Source organism: Lithobates pipiens, unplaced genomic scaffold (genome assembly GCF_037356315.1).
Source record: "Lithobates pipiens isolate NorthernLeopardFrog02 unplaced genomic scaffold, aLitPip1_a1.2 Scaffold_22, whole genome shotgun sequence".
Lineage (NCBI taxonomy): Eukaryota > Metazoa > Chordata > Amphibia > Anura > Ranidae > Lithobates > Lithobates pipiens.
This window is the reverse complement of record NW_027507784.1, coordinates 15068148-15092513: the sequence shown is the minus strand read 5'-3', so window position 1 is coordinate 15092513 and position 24366 is coordinate 15068148. Positions and strand designations below refer to the sequence as shown.

Below are 24366 nucleotides of genomic sequence, written 5' to 3'. Positions count from 1 at the left end.
GGAAGTTTAAGGAAAAAAAATTACATTTTAAATAAAGAAATTTGAAGCAAAATTAGGATCACAGCTCATCAACTCCCCCTTCTCAGTGCCCATCTACAGCCTCTAAATTGCCCATAAATGAACCCTGCTCAGTGCCCATCTGCAGCCTATAAATTGCCCATCAATGCAGCCTGTTCAGTGCCCATCTGCAGCCTCACCTTTCCCATAATTGCAGTCTCGCCAGTGTTAGATTATCCCTGCTGCCTCAGAGGGAAGAGGAGGAGTGAGCGCCGCTGAATTACACAGAGCCGCGATCTCCTGTGTACCCGGCGCCCCGTCACTCTCAACCACGCCTCCTGGCCATGCTCATATGATATACAGAACTTCGGCCCAATGTGGGGGCCAGGAGGCATGGCTGTGAGTGACGGAGCGGCGGGTACACAGGAGATCACAGCGCTAATTAATTCAGCGACGCTCGCTCCTCTTCCCTCAGAGACATTAAGGATTGGTGTATGACACACACCCATTATCTTCCCCTGATTTTAAGGGGAAAAAAGTGCGTGTTATACACCGATAAATACAGTATATTTAAAAAAAGATAAAATGACTGTGAAACCAATATTTTCCATGGGAAATACTCTCTTTTTTATAGTTTTGTCATTTTACAAAGCGGCTTCAGGAAATTTAGATTACTGTAAATTTAAAAATATCCAAAATGTTATTTGGGGGCATTTTGAGAACAACATTTCTTAAACCTCTTATGACCTGTACACACGACCAGTTTTCCCCATCGGAAAAACCTTCAGAGTTCGTAATTCCGCTGAAACTGCCCAGCGTACACACAATCACACCAAAGTCCGAACGCCAAGAACGCGGTGATGTACAACACGTATGACGGGACTAGAAAAATGAAGTTCAATAGCCAGTAGCCAATAGCTTCTGTCTTGTACTTGCGTCACATCATGTGCCGTTTTTGGTCCGTTGGAACAACATACAGACGAGGGGTTTTCCCGATAGGAATTGGTTCCGTCGGAAATATTTAGAACATGTTCTATTTCTTTTTTTTTTTCATAAAGTTTTTATTGAAGAAATAAAATACAATAACAGAAACCAAACAGGAGACATGTGAGTGCGGACACAGCCGCTGTCGAAGAAGAGTAAATGTAAACAAGGCAATGTATAAAGAGATATCTCAGGGTATACATTTTAATGCAAGAACATTCATGGTTGACTGTGTAGGTCAGGTAGTATATCTTACACTTTCTTATTATTTAGTTTTTTTTATCGTTGTGCATATTAAACATCGACATCAAAGGTCCGACGGAATGATTCCGGCGGACCATTCGATTGTGTGTGGGCTGCAGCGGACTTTTGATTTGCAAAAATCTGACAGACTTTAGAAATGGAACATGTTTAAAATTTTTCCGCCGGAACTCTGCCGGACCCAGTTCCTACCGAAAAATCCGCTCGTGTGTATGCTAGTCCAATGGACAAAAACCAACGCGATGGCAGCTATTGGCTACTGGCTATGAACTTCCTTATTCTAGTCGTACGTCATCACATTCGAATCCGTCGGACTTTGGTGTGATTGTGTATGGCCAAGTCTGTTCATTCGGAAAGTCCATCAGAACTCCGTCAGAACTTCGCCGAAAGTCCGTCGGACCTAGTCTCTCGAAATGTCCGGTCGTGTGTACACGGTATTAGTGTCGGTCTCTTTGAAATCCCTAGATGTTTGGTATTGGTGTGGATGTTGTGTGCCTTATCTGGTACGGCAATGCCGTCTGTTTCTGGTGACCTTATGCATGAGTAACTGGATCAGGGTGCCTGGGGAGAACATGTTCTATTTCTAGGTCCGTCAGAATTTTTCTAAAAAAAAGAAAAAGTCAGGTGTGGCACACACATGATCGGAATATACGATGAAATGCTTCTGTTGGACTTTTTCTGTCGGACATTCCGCTCGTGTGTACGTGGCATTATTGTTCTTTTTTTTTCCCCCTTTTTCTGTTTTACTATATTTGCTCTTTCCAATTGCCCAACTTTAGACCATTTTATTGTTGATTCTTCGCCAGCATCACAGCTTCCCATTTCAAACTTTTATACAATGACAAGACATCTATTAGTAAAATAAGAGATAAAGAAAGAGTAAAGATTGGAAAATCTAAAAGCAGTTATTTATTTCTAAAGGCACAAGACGTGTGTCATTGAGGAATAAATGAATTCAGATAATGCTTGATTTTCCATGGAGATTCATCTTCCAGAGGATTAATAATTTAAATGAATCTCAGATAAACACAGAGCCAGTCTACACTCCTGTGTGTTCTGGAGATGTCCGGGGGGCATTTCTGTAATATAAATACATGGATGTGTGGATAAAACAACTGTATTGTGACCAGAAATGTCACATTCATTTCCTGTTATTTTTATTGAGCAAAATGTCTCCATCAGACTGAGCTGACTCTTCCAGAGGGGATTCCCCTCACCCCTCTTCTATCAGTATTTACCTCTGCCAGGGGGGATCACCATCAAAATCTGGACAAGGAGCTAAAACAAGGCATAACATTTCATTTTACCAATCTGGCCATTCCCAGGTATTTTTCTTTCCTTTATTATTTGTTTTACAGGTACGGTACATTTCAGTCATTGTTTCATTTCTAGACTCAGCTCGTCCCAATTGTTGTTGTGTTTGATTTATTTATTATTTTATTATTAATAATTGTTTTTTGTATGATAAATGTTTTAGCATATATGCCCAAAAAGAAATGAATATAGAATATTTTTTTTTTTAGTTATAGCTATATTTTTTACATAACACTGATCACATTGATTTTTATTTTTGTCTCATTTCCAAAAATATGATTTTATTTTATTTATTTTTTTATATATAGAGAGGGCAGGTAAAGAGTCACATATTATTGTATGTAAAAGCTGATAAATAAATAAAATATATAAAATATAAAAAATATGATGCTGTTATCACTTTCTACACATTGTATGCTCCATGTGTTTCTGGAAACGTGTTGATGGAAACGTAAGTGAATAATCTATAAAATGTTTTATTCAAGGTAATTTTTATAAATTTTTTAAAATTTTTATACTTTTTATACTCATCTGGTTGTTCCCTGGGTTTGATATTTTAACGGATTATGTTAATAAATAGTTACATAGTTACATAGTTACATAGGTAGTAAGGTTGAATAAAGACACCAGTCCATCCAGTTCAACCTGAGTGAGTGTCTACAATTGTCCCTATCCCTGTACATTGCACACACACATTGGTCCCTACCCTCAAGGAGCCCACAATCTAAAGTCCCCATTCATATACTAGGGCCAGTTTTGGACAGAAGCCAATTAACCTACCTGCATGTCTTTGAAGTTAAAGTGGTTGTAAAGCCATTTTTTTTTTTTTTGCTATAGTCTCCCGTGTTATGTTATAGTATTTGTCCCAGTGTATGTTATTTATTAAAAAAATGAAGCTGTATACCTAAACTCAGAGCGGCATTTGGCACTCACATGACCGTCTGCTGTAGCTGCCAGACATCGGCGGGCAATCACGTGAGTGCTGAGCGGGGCTATAAAATTAGGTATGCAACTGCATTTTTTTATACCTCATCTGGTTGTTCCCTGGGTTTGATATTTCACAGATTTTGTTAACAAAGGGTTAAAGTGGTTGTAAAGCCACTTTTTTCTCTTGCTAAAATCCCCTGCGTTATGTTACAGTATGTGCCCCAGTGTATGTTATTTATTAAAAAAATGAAGCTGTACACCTAAACTCAGAGCGGCGTTTGGCGCTCACATGACCGTCTGCTGTAGCTGTCAGACCGGGGAAGACATCGGCGGGCAATCACGTGAGCGCCGAGCTATACTCCCCTCTGTTTTGTTACAGTATGTGCCCCAGTGTATGTTATTTGTTAAGAAAATGGAGCTGTATGCTTAATTTCAGCACGCCACTCGGCGCTCACGTGACCGCCCGCTGTAGCTGTCGGATTGGGGAAGACAGTGACGGGCGGTCACGTGAGCGCCAAGGGTCACGTGAGCGGCAAGTGGCACTCTAAAATTAGGTATGCAGCTGCATTTTTTTTTTATAACTGATCTGGTTGTTCCCTGGGTTTGATATTTCACAGATTTTGTTAATAAAGGGTTAAAGTGGTTGTAAAGCCACTTTTTTCTCTTGCAAAAATCCCCTGTGTTATGTTACAGTATGTGTCCCATTGTATGTTATTTATTAAAAAAATTAAGCTGTATACCTAAACTCAGAGCGACGTTTGGCGCTCACATGACCGCCTGCTGTAGCTGTCGGACCGGGGAAGAACCAGCCATAATGATAATACCTCAAATAGGGAATGAAAAGCTCCAATTCCATGGAACGCAATGTGTGTACAGGGCTGTGACCAGGGCGAGAGGCAAACAAAGACAGGGCTATATATACAGGTACAGCCATACCACGCCCCTAATGTCACGCAGCGTGCAAAAATATTGTAAATGATTGATGTGTACGTGTACATGGATGAATTTTGGGGCTGTGCTACCACTATTAAAAATTGTTTTTTATTGTACCAACCATGTTTACTGTATTCCAATAATTAGAATTGTATCACTATTATTGATAGTAGGTTCTCCCTGGGATGGTGTACCATATATATATGCCTTGGCATCTTTAGACTCTTTCCAGAGGTTACAGTACCACTATCACTTATTTATGTTATTTTATGGAATATAGTCTCAATGTATTTTTTCTAAAAAATTATATTATTGATAGTTGGTTGCCCCTGGAGACTACATGCTTCATACAAAGTCCCAACCTTTCCCTTGCCCCCTTCCCCTTATGACAGTCTCAATAGACAGGGATGGAGCTACAGTATATGACCTAAATGGTCTTTACCTCATATAAAGTCCCAAATAGATACTATATTTCTCAATTTCACTGATTATGTTATTAAAGAGGTAAAACCACTTTTTTTTCCTTGCTTATGTTACAGTATGTGCCCCATTGTATGTTATATATAAAAAATGCAGCTGTAGACCTCATTTCAGAGCGCTGCTCAGCGCTCATGTGACTGCCCGCCACTGTTTTCCCTAACCAACAGTTACAATGGGAGAGGCTGAGAATCCCCCACTGACGTCAGCCAGGAGGAAAGAAGGAGAGCGGTGGGCGATCGCATGAGCACTGAGCAGAGCTCAGAAATTAGGCATACAGAGGAATTTTTTAATAAATAACACACACTGGGGCACATACTGTAATATAACACAGGGGACTGTAGAAACAAAACAGTAATTTTTGCATCAGGAGGGCAGGGGCGGGCACTGACACAGCTGACAGAGGGAGTGGGGGCGAGAGAGAAAGGAGAGACAGCGGATCATGGAGGCACGTAAACTGACCACGGTGTCAGGGCTTAGCAGCCATGATAAACATGGTCAGTTTACATAGGGGAGGGCAGCACCAGGCAGGATCAGCCATGTATTTAAGTGAATGGAAGGGAAAAATAGCACAGCACAAGCACTGTGCTGTATAACACACTTTAACCAATTAAGCCCTGGAGGGTCTTACCCTCTACATGACCAGAAAAATGTTTGCAATGCGGCCCTGTGTTATTTTAACCTCTTGCCGACCAGCTCACGCCGATATTCGGCAGAAGGGCACGTACAGGCATATTAACGTACCTGTACATTGCCCTTTAAGAAGTGGTTTGTGGGCACATGCGCACGAGCTCCGTGAGTGTGATCGTGGGTCCCGCGGACTCGATGTCCACGGGGATACCCGCGATTGTCTCACGGAGAGGAAGAATGGGGAAATGCGGATGTAAACAAGCATTTTCCTGTTCTGCCTAATGACACTGACACTGATCCCCACTCCCTGTAATCGGGAGTGGTGATCAGTGTCATGTCACACCTAGCCCACCCCCCCACAGTTAGAAAACATCCCTAGGACACATTTAACCCCTACATTTACGCAGTAATCAATGCATTTTTAATCACACTGATCCCTGTATAAATGTGAATGCTCCCAAAATAGCGCCAAAAGTGTCCAATCTGTCCTCCATAATGTTGCAGTCATGATAAAAATCACTGATTGCCACCATTACTAGTAAAGAAAACAAAATATATTTAAAAATGCCATAAAACTATCCCCTATTATGTAGACGCTATAACTTTTTCAGAAAACCAATCAATAAATACTTATTGCAATTTTTTTTTTACCAAAAATATGTAGAAGAATATGTATTGGCCTAAACTGAGGAAAAAATATTTTTTTTTTATATTTTTGGGGGATATTTATTATAGCAAAAAGTAAGAAATAATGTGTTTTTTTCAAAATTGACACTCTTTTATTGTTTATAAGGCAAAAAATAAAAACCGCAGGAGGTGATCAAATACCACCAAAAGAAAGCTCTATTTGTGGGGAAAAAAAGACGTCAGTTTTGTTTGGGAGTCACATTGCACGACCGCTCAATAGTCAAAACGACGCAGTGCCGAATCACAAAATGTGCTCTGGTCTTTTGCCAGCCAAATGGTCCAGGGCTTAAGCGGTTAACCAACATCGTGCGACGCTGTATCCAAACAAAATTTATGTCAATTTTTTTTCCCACAAATACAACAAATTTATAGCGTCTACAAAATAGGGGATAGTTTTATGGCATTTTTTTTTATTACTAATGGCAGTGAATTGAGATTTTTATCGGGACTGCGACATTATGGCGGACACATCGGACATTTTTGGGACCATTGTCATTTATACAGCAAGCAGTGCTATATAAATGCATTGATACCTATGTGAATGACACTGGCAGTGAAGGTGTTAACCACTGGGGGCAGTGAAGGGGATACTTGTGTCCTAGGGAGTGATTCTAACTGTGAGGGGGAGTGGCTTGAACACACAGGACAGTGATTACTTCTCTCGATCACAGAGAGCAGTAGATCACTGTCCTGTCACTAGGCAGGATGCTTTGTTTACATAAGCATTTCCCCGTTCTTCCTCTCCGTGACACGATCGCGGGCACCCGGCAGACATCGAGTCTGCAGGTCCCACGGTCACAGTCACGGAGACCGCGCCGGCACCACTTTTTAAAGAGGATGTACCTGTACGCCCTTTTGCCTGCCAGTGCCATTCTGCCTATGTACATCGGCGTGCGCTGGTCGACACGCAGGTAAAAAAGTAAAAATTTACAATTTAGTGAAAGCCTTATTGAAGTTTCCCAATTTTGCAGTATTTTGGATGATTATTTTTTTTAATATGTTTAACTTTTTTGCTACAGAAAAGTAAGTTAATATTGAAATGGTAAATCAGACGATTCTTAATGAATTGTTCCTCTCCGGACTGTCTGACCTCCCAGGCCTTCAGCTCCCTCTCTTTTTCTTCTTCCTTCTCATCTACCTTCTGACATTAATTTGGAATTTTCTGATCATCGTCCTCATAGTCACCGACTCTCACCTCCATGTTCCTATGTATTTCTTCCTGGGGAACCTGGCCGGTTTGGATCTCTGTTATTCCTCATTAACCGTCCCACGAATGTTATTTGATCTTCATTCCAAGAGAAGAAAGATTTCCATAAGGGCGTGTATAACCCAAGTCTTCTTCTTTTTATATTTAATGGGTTGTGAGGCTTTTCTGTTGACTGTCATGTCCTATGATCGATATACCGCCATTTGTCATCCGTTACATTACACACAGATCATGAGTTGGAAAGTGTGTGTACAGTTGGTGTCCATTGTGTGGTGTCTCAGCTTTACCAATTCTTTAGTTCACGCACTTCATGCCTTCAAGTTAACATTTTGTAGATCAGATATAATAGAAAGTTTCTTCTGTGACCTTCCCCAGTTGTTTCGGATTTCCTGCAGTGACATCTTCATCAACATTCTGCTTGTTTTTCTTTCCGGTGGCTTCCTTGGAAGTGGATCCCTAATACCGACCTTCCTGTCCTATGTCTATATATTCAAGACAGTTCTAAAAATCCAAGCTAAGGGCAATAGAAGTAAAGTTTTCTCTACTTGTGTCTCTCATCTGACAGTGATGTTTATGTATTATGGTTCTGTTATGTTCAATTATTTTTTGCCAAGTACTCGCCATCATTTTTATGGTGACAAAGTGGTGGCCGTCTTTTACACGGTGATTCTTCCTCTCCTCAATCCTCTCATTTACAGTCTGAGGAACCAGGATTTTAGAACAGCTTTTCAAAGTGTTTTCAGGAAGATCTCCCCACCAAAATTCGAGATACAAAGATATGAATTTAAAAGTAAAGATCTCTAGTGGTCGGTAACCTAAAAGCCCATTATCCCTGCAGACGTTTCATTCTCTCCATGGAAGGGTCATTTGCAGCCAGGATCGGCGCAAATTGAATCTTAAAGGTCCCATAAACCAGAGAATGAGTGTATTAAGTAATTGTCCATTCCTGCCTTACATTTTGGCAGGTTTTCAACTACAGAGTTTGAAGCTTATGTGGTACTCATATTTAAAAGTATAGGCTTGACCCTGGGTGAGCCCTTGTTTTTTTAGCTGCATTATACTACACCCCTCTTAGCCCTTGTACACACGGTCGGACATTCCGACAACAAAATCCGTCTGATTTTGTCTGACAGATTTTTTCCGAAACTTGTGTTGCATACACACGGTCGGACAAAGTTGTCGGAAAATCCGATCGTTCGGAACGTGATGACGTTTTTTTTTTGTTACGATGGGACTACGTTCAGGCTAGTAGCCAATAGCTTTGGTCTAGGAATTTGATCTGAGCATGCGTGGCACTTTGTCCGATCTAAAACGTTGTCGTCGGAAAGTCTGATGGAGCCCACACACGGTCGGATTTTGGAATGTCCGACCATGTGTACAAGGGCTTAGAGCTGGCTGCACTCCTCTTCCTCCCCTCCCACGCTGTGGATTGAGTACCCCCTGCCTCTTATTCTGGCTGTGTGCCAATAGGATCCTCTGAAAAAGCCATTGGCAAAACGCATTGCGATCCCTTAACATTGGTACAGTGCTTACGCTTTTGGCTCCACGTAAGGAAGACCATTGTATTGTCATTTCTTATCTAATAAGTTACTGATGTATGGAGGCAAATCTGAACAAGATTCTATGTACAATCTGTTTCTTGATACATGAGAGAGTTACATATTTTGATAGAATGCACAATTCTCAAAATTTATTTTATGACTTTTTATATTTGTTATAATAAACTATGAATTTTATACATATGTGAGCACTTCTCTTTTCTACTTGGGATCATAATGGCAATCTTTAAATTCCGATAACAATTTTGCTCCTTTTTTTTTGTATTCAGTTGGATGTGGTGCCACATTTTGCGAGTTACTGTACGTCCCTTCATTCCTTTAGAAGCCCATTAGCCATTAACATTAGACATGTGCGGTTTGTTTCATTTAAAATTAATATGTGGACACATTTTTCGTTATTCTGAGATTCAGATATATCCAAATACTCTAATTACAGTATAAGCAAAGTTTACCCAATGCTCTGAATAACAAAACCAAATTTGTCTGAATTTCTGAAATTCAAATTGAAATTCAAATCAAACTTTTACATCTAATTCCATTCGAATTCGAACTGTAAACATAGTTCTGAAATCAACGACTGTGTGTGTTATTAGTAATATTTCGAAATAATGCTGTTTTTGTTAAGCCAAAGGTGATTTAAAGAGTCATTGTAATCATTGGATGAAGATTTTTCTTTTGTTTGTTCACTTTGCCGCAATCAAATCGAAATAAATGTAACAATTTAGATTTGACCGATTCAAAATTTACTGGTTTAAACGTCTTTAATCGAAAAAAAAAAACGGTAAGTTCAAAGGAAGTTCAAAAGCCACTTTTTTTTCTTGCTATACTCCCCTGTATACTCCCCAGTATGTGTCCCAGTGTATGTTATTTATTAAAAAAATTAAGCTGTACACCTAAACTCAGAGCGGCGTTTGGCGCTCACATGACCATCTGCTGTAGCTGTCAGACCAGGGAAGACATCGGCGGGCAAACACTTGAGCGCCAAGCGGGGCTCTGAAATGAGGTATGTAGCTGCATTTTTTTATACCTCATCTGGTTGTTCCCTGGGTTTGATATTTCACATATTTTGTTTATAAAGAGTTAAAGTGGTTGTAAAGCCATTTTTTTTCTTGCTATACTCCCCTGTATACTCTCCAGTATGTGTCCCAGTGTATGTTATTTATTAAAAAAATTAAGCTGTATACCTAAACTCAGAGCAGCGTTTGGCGCTCACATGACCATCTGCTGTAGCTGTCAGACCGGGGAAGACATCAGCGGGCAATCACGTGAGCGCCAAGCGGGGCTCTGAAATGAGGTATGCAGCTGCATTTTTTTTAAATCTCATCTGGTTGTTCCCTGGGTTTGATATTTCATATATTTTGTTTATAAAGAGTTAAAGTGGTTGTAAAGCCACTTTTTTTTCTTGCTATACTCCCCTGTATACTCCCCAGTATGTGTCCCAGTGTATGTTATTTATTAAAAAAATGAAGCTGTACACCTAAACTCAGAGCGGTGTTTGGCGCTCACATGACCATCTGCTGTAGCTGTCAGACCAGGGAAGACATTGGCGGGCAAACACGTGAGCGCCAAGCGGGGCTCTGAAATGAGGTATGCAGCTGCATTTTTTTATACCTCATCTGGTTGTTCCCTGGGTTTGATATTTCGCATTTTTTTTTTAATAAAGAGTTAAAGTGGTTGTAAAGCTTTTTTTTGCTATAGTCTCCTGTGTTATGTTACAGTATGTGTCCCAGTGTATGTCATTTATTAATAAAATTAAGCTGTACACCTAAACTCAGAGCGGCGTTTGGCGCTCACATGACCGTCTGCTGTAGCTGTCAGACCGGGGAAGACATCGGTGGGCAAGCACGTGAGCGCCAAGCGGGGCTCTGAAATGAGGTATGCAGCTGCTTTTGTTTTATACATAAATATATATATTTCTTGCTATACTACCCTGTATACTCCCCAGTATGTGCTCCAGTGTATGTTATTTATTTAAAAAAATTCCACTGTATGCCTAATGTCAGCATGTCACATGACTGCCCGCTGTAGCTGTCAGATTGGGGAAGACAGAGGTGGGTGGTCACGTGGGCGCCAAGGGTCATGTGAGCGCTAAGTGGCGCTCTGAAATTAGGTATACAGCTGCATTTTTTTTATACCTCATCTGGTTGTTCCTTGGATTTGATATTTCACTGATTATGTTACAAAAGATTTAAGTGGTTGCAAAGGCACTTTTCTTCTTGCTAAAATCCGCTGTATTATGTTACAGTATGCGCCCCAGTGTATGTTATTTATTAAAAAAATGCTGCTGTAAGCTTAATTTCAGCATGCTACTCAGCGCTCACATGACTGCCCGCTGTAGCTGTAGGATTGGGGAAGACAGCGAGGGGTGGTCACGTGAGCGCCGAGTGGCGTTCTGAAACTAGGTATACAGCTGCATTTTTTTATAAATAACACAATGTCACTCACGTGACTGCCCTCCACTGTTTTCCCGAACCAACAGCTACAATGGGGGAGGCTGAGAATCCCCCACTGACGTCAGCCGGGAAGAAAGAAGGAGAGTGGTGGGCAGTCACGTGAGCGCAGAGCAGAGCTCTGAAATTAGGCATACAGGGGCATATTGTTTTATAAATAACATACACTGGGGCACATAATGTAATATAACACAGGGGATTGTAGAAACAAAACAGTAATTTTTGCATCAGGAGCGCAGGGACGGGCACTGACACAGCTGATGGGGGGGGCGAGAGAGAAAGGAAAGACAGCAGATGACAGAGGCACATAAACTGACCACGGTGTCAGGGCTTAGCAGCCATGATAAACATGGTCAGTTTACATAGAGGGCAGCAACAGGCAGGCTCAGCCACGTATTTTAGATGAAAGAAAGGCAAAAATAGCACAGCACAAGCACTGTGCTGTATAACATGCTTTAACCAATTAAGCCCTGGTAGGTCTTAGCCGTTCACGACCAGAAAAATGTTTGCGATACGGCACTGCGTTACTTTAACCACTTGCCATCTGACTCACACCAATATATGTCGGCAGAAGTGGACGAACAGGCACATTAATGTACCGGTACGTTGTCCTTTAAGAAGCGGTTTGCGGGCACGTGCACGCGAGCTCCGTGAGTGTGATCACATATTCACGGGGATACCCGCGATCGTCTCACGGAGAGGAAGAATGGGGAAATGCTGATGTAAACAAGCATTTCCCCATTCTGCCTAATAACACTGTCACTGATCACAACTCCATGTAATCATGAGCGGTGATCGGTGTCATGTCACACATAGCCCATCCCCCCCACAGTTAGAAAACATCCCTAGGACACACTTAACCCCTACAGCGCCCCCTACTGGTTAACCCCTTCACTGCCAGTCACATTTACACAGTAATCAATCCATTTTTAATTGCACTGATCGCTGTATAAATGTGAATGCTCCCAAAATAGCACCAAACGTGTCCGATCTGTGCTCCATAATGTCACAGTCATGATAAAAATCACTGATCAACGCCATTACTAGTAAAAAAACAAATTATTAATAAAAATGCCATAAAACTATCCCCTATTTTGTAGACGCTATAACTTTTGCGCAAACCAATCAATAAACACTTATTGCGATTTTTTTTAACTAAAAATATGTAGAAGAATACGTATCGGCCTAAACTGAGGGAAAAAAAAATGTTTTATATATTTTTGGGGGGATATTTATTATAGCAAAAAGTAAAAAATAATGCGTTTTTTATAAGGCAAAAAATAAAAACCGCAGAGGCGATCAAATACCACCAAAGCAAAGCTCTATTTGTGGGAAAAAAAGGGCGTCAATTTTGTTTGGGAGCCACGTCGCACGACCGCTCAATTGTCAGTTAAAGCGGCACAGTGCCGAATCGCAAAAAGTGCTCTGGCCTTTTGCCAGACAAATGGTCCAGGGCTTAAGTGGTTAAACAACATTTGCGTGGCCGTGCGATGCTGTATCCAAACAAAGTTGATGGCATTTTTTTTTTTATTAGTAATGGCGGTGATCTGAGATTTTTATTGGGACTGCAACATTATGGCGAACACATCGGACATTTTTGGGACCATTGTCATTTATACAGCAATCAGTGCTATACAAATGCATTGATTCCTGTGTGAATAACAATGGCAGTGAAGGGGTTAACCACTAGGGGGGCAGTGAAGGGGTTAATTGTGTCCTAGGGAGTTATTCTAACTGTGAGGGGGAGTAGCTTGAACACACAGGACAGTGATTACTGCTCTCGATCACAGATGTTTACATAAGCATCTCCCTGTTCTTCCTCTCCATGACACGATCACGGGCACCCGGCAGACATCGCATCTGCAGGACCCGCAGTCATGGTCACAGAGTGAAGGCCTTATTTAAGTTTCTTAATTTTGCAGTATTTTGGATGATTAACTTTTTTAATATGTTTAACTTTTTTTGCTACAGAAAAGTAAGTTAATATTGAAATGGTAAATCAGACGATTCTGAATGAATTGTTCCTCTCCGGACTGTCTGACCTTCCAGGTCTTCAACTCCCTCTCTTTTTCTTCTTCCTTCTCATCTACCTTCTGACATTATTCTGGAATCTTCTGATCATTGTCCTCATAGTCACTGACTCTCACCTCCATGTGCCTATGTATTTCTTCCTGGGGAACCTGGCCGGTTTGGACCTCTGTTATTCTTCATTAACCATCCCACGAATGTTATTTGATCTTCACTCCAAGGGAAGACAGATTTCCATAAGGGCGTGTATAACCCAAGCCTTCTTCTTTTTATATTTAATTGGTGGTGAGGCTTTTCTCTTGACTGCCATGTCCTATGATCGATATACCGCCATTTGTCATCCATTACATTACATACAGATCATGAGTTGGAAAGTGTGTGTACAGTTGGTGTCCATTGTGTGGTGTCTCAGCTTTACCAATTCTTTAGTTCACGCACTTCCTGCCTTCAAGTTAACATTTTGTAGATCAGATATCATAGAAAGTTTCTTCTGTGACCTTCCCCAGTTGTTTCGGATTTCCTGCAGTGAAATCTACACCAACATTCTACTTGTTTTTCTTTCAGGTGGCTTCCTTGGAAGTGGATCCCTAATATCGACCTTCCTGTCCTATGTCTATATATTCAAGACGGTTCTAAAAATACAAGCTAAGGGCAATAGAAGTAAAGTTTTCTCTACTTGTGTCTCTCATCTGACAGTGATGTTTATGTATTATGGTTCTGTTATGCTCAATTATTTATGGCCAAGTACTCGCCATCAATTTTCTGGTGACAAAGTGGTGGCCATCTTTTACACGGTGATCCTTCCTCTCCTCAATCCTCTCATTTACAGTCTGAGGAACCAGGATTTTAGAACAGCTTTTCAAAGAGTTTTCAGGAAGATCTCCCCACCTAAATAATGGCACATACACACGATCGGGCTATCCGGCGGACTTAGCCCCTGTACACACGGTCGGACATTCTCCCAACCAAATCCGTCTGATTTTGTCCAACGGATTGTGTCCGACGGATTGTGTCTGAAACTGTTGCATACACACAGTCGGACCAAGTTGTCGGAAAATCCGATCATTCAGAAGGTGATGGCGTTATTTAGTTACGATGGGACTACGTTCAGGCTAGTAGCCAATAGCTTTGGTCTAGGAATTTGATCTGAGCATGCGTGGCACTTGATCCGATCTGAATTCTCTACACATGATCGGAGTATGTCCGATCGGACCATGTTGGTCGGAAAATATTTCCAACATGTTGGAAAATTGGGTCTGACGAATATACCGACGGAATCAGTCCGACAGCATACCACACACAGTCGGATTATCCGACAACATGGTCTGATAGGACACATTCCGACAGGTTCTCCGACCGTGTGTACAAGGGCTTAGTCTGGCAGACCAGCGTCTGCTGGACAATTCGACCGTGTGTGGTTTTTCTTCCCAAAAGTCCAGCGGACTTTGAAAGAAGACTTGACTCAAAATTGTCCGCCAGACTCGGACATTCCACACATGAACACATTTTGAACGTGACTTCAGGTACGACTGGACTAGAGAAGGAATTCAATGTCGCCGCTTTCATCGGCGAGATTGACACCTTGCAAGCCCCGTTGCCTGGTATGGGTTTTAAGGGTAACCCCTACGCCGAAAAATGGCATGAGGGTCCCTCCAAAGTCCATACCAGACCCTTATCCGAGCACGCAGCCTGATTGTGTGTACGGGGCATTCGAGATACAAAGATATGAATATAAAAGTAAAGGTCTCTAACGGTTGATAACCTAAAATTCTATTAGCCCTGCAGACATTTTATTCTCTCCGTGAAAGGATCATTTGCAGCCAGGATCGGCACAAATTAAATCTTAAAAGTACCATTAACTAAAGAATAAGTGTATTAAGTAATTGTCCATTCCTACCTTACATTTTGGCAGGTTTTCAACTACAGAGTTTGAAGCTTATGTGGTACTCATATTTACAAGTATAGGCTTGACCCTGGGTGAGCCCTTGTTTTTTAGCTGTATTATACTACACCCCTCTTAGAGCTGGCTGCACTCCTCTTCCTCCCCTCCTACGCTGTGGATTGAGCACTCCATGTCTCTTATTCTGGCTGTGTGCCAATAGGATACTTTGAAGAAACCATTGTCAAAACACATAGCGATCAATTAAGGTTGGTACATTGATTCCGCTTTTGGCCCCACATATGGAAGACCATTGTATTCTCATTTCTTATCTAATAAGTTACTGATTTATGAGCCAATCTGAACGGAATTCTCTGTACAATCTGTTTCTTGATGCATGGGAGAGTTACATATTTTGATAGAATGCGCAATTCTCAAAATGTATTTTATGACTTTTTATATTTGTTATAATAAACTATGAATTTTATACGTATGTGAGCACTTCTCTTTTCTACATGGGCTCATGGTGGCAACCTTTAAAGTCCGATAACAATTTTGCTCCTTTTTTTTCTGTACTCATTTGGATGTGGTGCCACATTTTGCGAGTTACGTCTCTACATTCCTTTAGAAGCCCATTAGCCATTAACATTAGACATGTGCGGTTCATTTCATTTCAAATTAATATGTGGACAAATGTTTTGTTATTCGGAGATTCAGATATATCCGAATACTCTAATTACAATATAAACAAAGTTTACCCAATGCTCTGAATAACAAAACGAAATTTGTCTGGATTTCCGAAATTCAAATTGAAATTCAAATCAAACTTTTACATCCAATTCCATTCGAATTCGAACTGTAAACATAGTTCTGAAATCAATGACTGTGTGTGTTATTAGTAATATTTCGAAATAATGCTGTTTTTCTTAAGCCAAATGTGATTTGAAAGAGTCATTGTAATCAATTGATAAAGAGTTTTCCTTTGTTTATTCACTTTGCCACAATCCAATCAAAACAAAAATAACATTTAAGATTTGACCGATTCAAAATTTATCGGTTTAAATGTTTTTAAAAATCATTAAATTCAAAGGAAGTGTAAAAGAAGACATAAAATGAATTCAAAATACAAATCCCAAATACGAATTCTGAATACGAATTGAATGAATCAAGCGAATTTAAAGTGGAAGTAAACCCTTCTATCGTTTTCAGACAAGGAATAATTCTTCAACTGCCATAATTCTGCACATGTGATCAGTTATGACACCAGCCATTGGATGGTTTGAAAGTTTGGTAGAGAGCACAACCAATGTGAACGTTAGCATTTCCGGTATGCCAGGAATGTAATTGTTTTTTGAAACTGGGTTTACTCTCGCTTTAACTAAACTAATAACTAGATTAACCACTTCCCGCGAAACTACGTACCTGTACGTCGTTTTGAGGAAGTGATTGTACAGGGGTGAAGCCTGCAGATGCAGGCTTCACCCCGGTACTGTTTTCTTTAGAGCTGGCGATCGGCTTTCAAGTGATAACAACCAATTCGGCTTATGAACCGCTCGGCCATTATCACAAGGATCGGACGTACCCCCCTTCTGCCGCCTTTCTGCAGCTCCGCCCAGGTCTCCTACAAAGCCAGATTCGGCTTCAATCGGTTTTCCAATGTAGCATCTGTTCAAGGGTGAATATTGTTGAGCAAATTGTGAGAAAGCTGCTTTCTTGGAAACCCAGGTCCAGAATCTAAGAAAGCAGCTGGCAACACTGCGAAGCATCACCAACCTAAAAGCAAGTTTGGACTATACCCATCAGGTGCTGGCAGGCATTAGTGCAGAGGTGGGTGGAGATAAGGAGGTACGGGCACCAGAGCAGGATAGCTGGGTGACAGTTAGACGGGATAGAGGGAAAAGCATTAGAGAAGGGAGTTCTGATCTGACACATACACCCTGTTGCATGATGTTGGAGATGACAGTTAAGGAGTGGTCTTCAATGTCTGCTGATGCTAGTACCTCCTTGCCATACAACTTTTTGTCACTAAACAAGTTTGTTAGTTAACCCTTTCAATACAGGGCGCTTTCACCCCCTTCCTGTCCAGTCCATTTTCAGCTTTCAGCGCTGTCGCACTTTGAATGACAATTGCGCGGTCATGCAACACTGTACCCAAACAAAAAGTTTATAATTTTTTCCCACAAATAGAGATTCCTTTTGGTGGTATTTGATCACCACTGGGGTTTTTATTTTTTGTGCTACAAAAAAAGTTTTTCTTTGTTTCTGTTACAAACTTTGTAAATAAGTAATTTTTCTCCTTCACCGATGGGCAGTGATGAGGTTGCACTGACGGGCACTGATGAGGCAGTGCTGATTGACATTGATGAGGTGGCACTGATGGGCACTGATGATGAGGCACTCATCTGCAGCACTGATGGGCACTGATAGGTGGCACTGATAAGCAGCACTGATGGGTAGTGATGGACGAACTTCCGACGGGGCGTTTCGCGAACGCGGACCGGGAACGCGGCCGATAGTTCGCGAACCGGAACGTTCGTGGTGGGCCCCATTGACTTCAATGGGAGGTGAACTTCGCAAACCTACAGGTCAAATTTGCAGCCACAAAATAATTAATAGCTGTGCAAACATAGTCCCACCACATGGCCAATGACATAACTAGGGATGAGCTTCGTGTTCGAGTCGAACGCATGTTCGACTCGAACATCGGTCGTTCGTGCGTTCGCCGAATTCCAAACGTTTGGGCCGTTCGCGGCAAAATTCGTGTGGCCCACAATGCACTGCGATGGCGCAATGCATTGCTGTCTCACCATTGGCCAAGCATGCACTGTGACCCCGCATGCTTGGCCAATCGCAGCGCCAGCAGCGAGGAGAGCCATGGTTGGCCACAGGCATCCTGCCTGTAGCCAATCATAGCTCAGGCTGTGTAGTGCATGCCCCACACTATATAAGGCCGCCATTAAGGCAGCCTCATGCAGTGTGTTGGCGTCAGTGGGTGTTCTGTGTACCTTCAACACAGTTACACACCAATCGTTTTTGGCTGATTTACTATCTTGCTCTTGTGTAGTGGTTACTGTCTGTGCCCTGACCGCAGTATACACCACTATATTCACCTCACCTATATAGCTAGTGATCTAGCTTTAATAATAGAGCTTGCAGTCAGTAGTGTTAGTGCGTGCTGTCTGCGTGCTCTGTACCCAGTACATACCACTATATCCACCTACATAGCTGTTCTCTATTTGAGCCCGATTGTCATCTGCAGGAGTTATTGGAAGTTGTGTGTGCTTCCAGCACAGCACAGTATACATCTGTATATACCCCTTTAACTCTGCTGTTCTATAAAAAAGGTATCTGCAGGAGTTAGTGGGTGTTGTGTGCCTCCAGCACAATATAAACTACCCAACTACTGTTTTACCCAACTCCCTTCAGGCCATTACCATGTCTGGAAGGCCAGCAAGGAGAGGCAGACAGGCGCGAGCCGATAAAAGAGGGCAAGCAGGCTCTGTGTCTAGAGACAACAGTGCTGGTCGTGGACGCGGTGCATTGTCATCAGCACGTGGCCATGGGACATGCTTGTCCTTCTTTTCTGCAGCTGGACATGTTGAACCGCAACATGCCAACGACTTGGTAGAGTGGATGACCAAGCCCTCTTCATCCTCCTCATCCTCTCTCACCCAGTCTCAGGGTAGTAGAAAAGCAGCTGCCAACACATCGTCGTCCCTCCTCTCAATGTCATCATCAGTGACTCCTTCCCTAGACCCACCACGTCCTCCTGAGGAGTCTCCTGAACTCTTTGAGCACAGTGTTGGGTACATGCTCCAGGAGGATGCCCAGTGTTTGGTGGGCTCTGATGATGACACTCAGCTAGAGGAAGGCAGTAGCGTGAGCGCAGAGAGAGAGGATGCTCAAGAAGCACAGCAATCTGGCAGTCATGTTCCACAAGCTGCAGCATACTGCCAGGTTTGCTACAGCGATGAAGAGAGAGGGGATGATGAGGGCACTGACTCCACGTGGGTGCCTGGAAGGAGGGAGGAGGAGGAGGAGGAGGAGGCACATGTCCAACGAGGCAGGATGCCCTCCGGGGGCCAGCTTAGGGGCAGCACACCGACTGAATCACACCGCAGAGCTCCGCCTGCGCAGAGCGCTTCCTCTGCGCGTTATTCCAAAAGTTCTTTGGTGTGGGCCTTTTTTGAGACGAGTGCATCAGATCGCACTGCTGCTATTTGCAACATATGTCTCAAGCGTATCTCACGTGGCCAAAACATCAGCCGCTTGGGCACCACATGCTTGACCAGACATATGTTGACCTGCCATGCAGCTCGTTGGCAAGCATACCTCAAAGACCCACACCAAAGAACAAAGCGGACCTCTCCTTGCTCCTCATCAGCTGGCATCTCCAACCCCACTAGACCTTCAGTCCTCTCTGAAACCTGCTCTGAGAGGAATGAAGGTGTAGAATTAGGTGTGTCACAGCCAAGTGCTTCCGGGAACTCTGCTAGTGGTACATCCACGTCCGATTATAGCAGGCAAATGTCCCTGCCCCAGCTGCTGGACCGGCGGAAGAAATTTACTCCCAGCCATCCACATGCCCAGCGGTTGAATGCTAGCTTGGCTAAATTGCTAGCACTTCAACTGCTGCCTTTTCAGTTGGTAGACTCGGCCCCCTTCCGTGAGTTTGTACAATGTGCGGTTCCTCAGTGGCAGGTCCTCAAAGGCGATTCCAGCTCTCTACCGGCATGTGGAAGGCAATGTCCTTGCCTCGCTGGACAGGGCGGTCAGCGGTAAGGTGCATATTACCGCTGACTCATGGTCCAGCAGGCATGGACAGGGACGTTACCTGTCTTTCACGGCCCATTGGGTCACTCTTCTGGCTGCTGGGAAGGATGCAGGACAAGGTGCAGTAGTGTTGGAGGTTGTTCCGCCACCACGCCTCCAAAATGCTACTATTGGTTGTGACACACCTCTCTCCTCCACCCCTCCTCTTCTTCTTCCTCCATGGCCTCTTCCAGTGCTCTGTCCTCAGAACCAGCGGTGCTCCGTAGGCGTTGCAGGGGCTACGCAAGTACGCAGGCAAAACGATGCCATGCTGTGCTTGCGCTGGTTTGTTTGGGGGACAGGAGCCACACTGGGGCGGATGTTTTGTCAGCTCTGCAGGGGCAGGCCGAGAGGTGGTTGACGCCACGCCAGCTTAAGCCGGGAATGGTGGTTTGCGACAATGGCACCAACCTCCTCTCCGCCCTCCGACAGGGACAACTGACCCATGTGCCCTGTGTAGCTCACGTCCTTAACCTGGTGGTGCAGCGGTTCTTGGGCAGGTACCCCGGCTTACAGGATGTCCTGAAACAGGCCAGGAGAGTCTGTGTGCATTTCCGCCGATCATTTAATGCCTGAGCTCGGCTGGCTGAGCTCCAAAAGGAGTTGAACCTGCCCAAGAACCGCCTTATATGTGACATGCCCACCAGATGGAACTCAACATTGGCCATGCTGCAGCGGCTGCACACGCAGCAGAGGGCCATCAATGAGTACCTGTGCGACTACGGCACCAGGACAGGGTCAGGGGAGCTTGGTTTTTTCTCACCACGCCAGTGGGGCATGATCAGGGATGCATGCACTGTCCTGTTTGAGGAGGCCACAAGGATGGTGAGCAGTGACAGTGCATGCATCAGTGACACTGTACCTCTTGTCCACCTCTTGGAGCATACGCTGCGTGGAATAATGGACCGGGCACTTGAGGCAGAACAGAGGCAGGAAGAGGAGGACTTCCTTGCCTCTCAAGGCCCCCTTTATCCAGACAGTGTTCCTGCTGTGCCACCCATCACACAGGAAGAGGGTGAGGAGGAGGAAGAGGAGGAGGAGGATGATTGTGTCAGCATGGAGGTGGAGGCTGGCACTCAGCATCAGCAGCAGCAGCAGCAGTCTTATAGGGATGATTTACAGTCCCAAGAAACACGTGGACTTGTACGTGGCTGGGAGGAGGTAGCTGCGGATCATGTTGTCCTTAGTGACCCAGAGGACTCCGGACCGAATGCCTCAGCTAACCTACGCTGCATGGCCTCCCTGATCCTGCAAAGCCTGCGGAAGGATCCTCGTATTCTTCGGATCAAGGAGAGGGAACATTACTGGCTGGCCACTCTTCTTGATCCACGGTACAAGGGTAAGGTTGCCGACCTTATCTTGCCGTCGCAGAGGGAGCAGAGGATGAGACATCTCCGGGAGGCCTTGCAGAAAGGTCTGTGCAACGCGTTCCCAGAGACTGGGAGGTCACAAACTCCGAATGTACGAATTTTCGGAAATTCGTACGAATTTTCGATTCGTACGAAACAAATCACACATGTCTACCTCAATCTAGAATCAGTATAGGCCACTAATGTCCCAGGTTAAAATGTTACCTTCGTTAGAACGTTCGTCCTCCTTCCTCTGCACACAGAACATACGTACGACACGCGCGTGTTAACTTTATATACACCGCGCATGCGTGAAACTCTGCCCGTCTTGCCTGCCTCTGACGTTCTTTCTAGAATAGCCCACGCCTCTTCTTTTTCATTGCAGTGGGAGAGGAACATGGTGGAGACACAGCAGGTGCATAATAGCAGTAACATGGAGGAAAGCCCGGAGCTAGAAACCTCACGATCCCAGAGGAAAAGATTTAAGGCCACAAATATGTCCTATGGTGAGATGGTGGAGATGGTGCACATCTTGAAGAGGGACGACTATGATGGGAAGTATGGACCGTACCTAAACCCAAATGTGAGAAAGGCCAAGATCATGACTAAGGTTGTGAAGGGTCTGCGCCGGAATTTTGGGGTACAACGATCCAAGGAGCAATTGAGGATATGCTGGTCAGATCTGAAATTGAGGGAGCAGGATCAGTACAGAAAGATCAAGAGAGTTCTTCTAAAAAGTAAATAGTTGTGTGTTCCTATTATGATTATTCCTTGCATGCTGCTCCATGTGCCTTTCTTTACAATTGTACAGTTTAACGCATTCCCGCCGAGCGTACGCAGATGTCATTACTCATCTGTGTCACATCAGTACTCATCCGTGCCACATCCATGCCACATCAGTTCTCATCTGTGCCACATCCATGCCACACAAGTGCTCATCCATGCCACATACAAGCCACATCAGTGCTCATGCGTGCCACATTCATGCCACATCAGTGCTCATCCGTGCCACATCCAAGCCACATCAGTGCTAATCCATGCCACATCCAAGCCACATCAGTGCTAATCCATGCCACATCCACGCTACATCAGTGCTAATCCATGCCACATCCATGCCACGTCAGTGCTCACCCATGCCACATCAGTGCTCGTCCATACCACATCAGTACTCATCCGTTCCACATCCATGCCACATCAGTGCTCATCCGTGCCACATCCATGCCGCATCAGTTGTCATCCGTGCCACATCCAGGCCACATGAGTGTTCATCCATGCCCCATCCAGGCCACTACAGTGCCTCACAAAAGTGTAATAGGTAATCAAATTAGATTTGAAATGTATGTCCCTAGAACACATGCTGGTGCTCCCTGCATGTTGAGCCTCTGTATGTGGCCAGACTGTGTAAAAGTCTCATACATGTGGTATCACCGTACTCAGGAGGAGTAGCAGAATGTATTTTGGGGTGTAATTTTTGCTATCTACATGCTATATGTTAGAAATATCTTATATATTGACAACTTTGTGTAAAAAAAAAAAAAAAACTGTTTTCATTTTCTTTCCAAATTTTCTAAAAACATGTGTAAAACAATGGCATGTTCAAAATACTCATCATGCCTCATAGAATATATATTGCAGTGTATACTTTCCAAAATTAGGTAATTTTTTGGGTGTGTTTCCATCATCCTGGTGCTCCAGAGTATAATGCCCTGTACACGCGTCTGGCGGCGCGCTCGCGATGGCAGGGCAGCAAATTTAAAGGGACGTACAGGTACGCCCATTTGCCTGCCCGTGCCATTCTGCCGACATACATCGGCGTGCGCCGGTCGGGAAGTGGTTAAGCTTTATTTGTGTGAAAGAAAGGACAAAAATGTCATATGGGTACAGTGTTGCATGATGGCGTAATTGTCATTCAAAATATGAGAGCACCAAAAGCTGAAAATTGGTCTGGTTAGGAAGGGGGAATAAGTGTCCAGTGGGCAAGTGGTTAAGGCAAGAAATTGAACATATTCTCAAAGAAAATCTCAAAATAGGCCGGTATAAGACACATCAGAACAAAAACTGACCAGTAGGGATGACAAAACTTACTTTAGACTCTATGGGTTTGCTGATCAAATGACTGGAATTTGTGATTTAGCATTAGTTATTTTGCAAATAAAAGCGTTTTAGTCCTAAAATAGAAGGAGGAAGTTATGGGAAAAAACAAAACAAAAAAACAAGCGAAATGTTAATAAAAAGGGAAGTAGCACTGTGTTGTAATTCGGGGGAGCATGTGATAATATGTAGCAAACACTCCTAAGGGAAATCCCCGCACAATCAAAAATAAAACAAATAAAAATTGTATTGGGTTCCTTGCACAATAAAAAAATAATTAATAAAAATGGCATGACCCCCCCCCCCCCCCCCTCCTCCACCTACAAATCTATACCAGACCCTTATTCTTGATGAGGACCTGGTATGGATTTTAAAAGGGAAATCCCCTTACAAAAAATAAAAAATAAATGCAGTGGCATCCCTTCCCAAAAACACTTGCTAGACCTTTCTCCAGACATGCAGTTTGCCTGACCAGGAAAGGAGGAGGCAGCTGATCCCCCCGCTAAACCATACAAGGCCACATGTCCCCAACATAGGGAGGGTACCCTGCCAGGGGCTTTGCTGACAGGACACTAGTTGACAGGTAAAGTTGACTACCGCTAGATGACTCTGTCTCCATTATAGTATGGTAAAGTGAAAGTTGTAATTAGGTGTTAGATTCCTCTTCCTCCCACTGCTCTGCCTCAAGTGCCCTGTCCTTAATGCCACACAGAGTATGCTCAAGCAGGTACACAACAGGGACTGTGTCACTGATGCATGCATTGTCACGGCTTACCATTCT

General features: G+C 43.4%; 2 protein-coding genes across 2 annotated transcripts; both read left to right on the top strand.

The window, feature by feature from the left end:
* Window positions 1-7231: 7231 nt before the first annotated feature.
* On the top strand, window positions 7232-8549 carry LOC143925342 (olfactory receptor 5B12-like). Its single transcript, XM_077449916.1, has one exon. It carries the CDS (start codon window positions 7250-7252, stop codon window positions 8219-8221), a length of 972 nt encoding a protein of 323 aa, XP_077306042.1. The 5' UTR covers window positions 7232-7249; the 3' UTR covers window positions 8222-8549.
* A 4851-nt stretch (window positions 8550-13400) lies between these two features.
* On the top strand, window positions 13401-14350 carry LOC143925341 (olfactory receptor 5V1-like). The gene has a single exon (XM_077449915.1). The coding sequence runs from the start codon at window positions 13418-13420 to the stop codon at window positions 14348-14350; it is 933 nt and encodes a 310-aa protein (XP_077306041.1). The 5' UTR covers window positions 13401-13417.
* Window positions 14351-24366: the final 10016 nt, after the last annotated feature.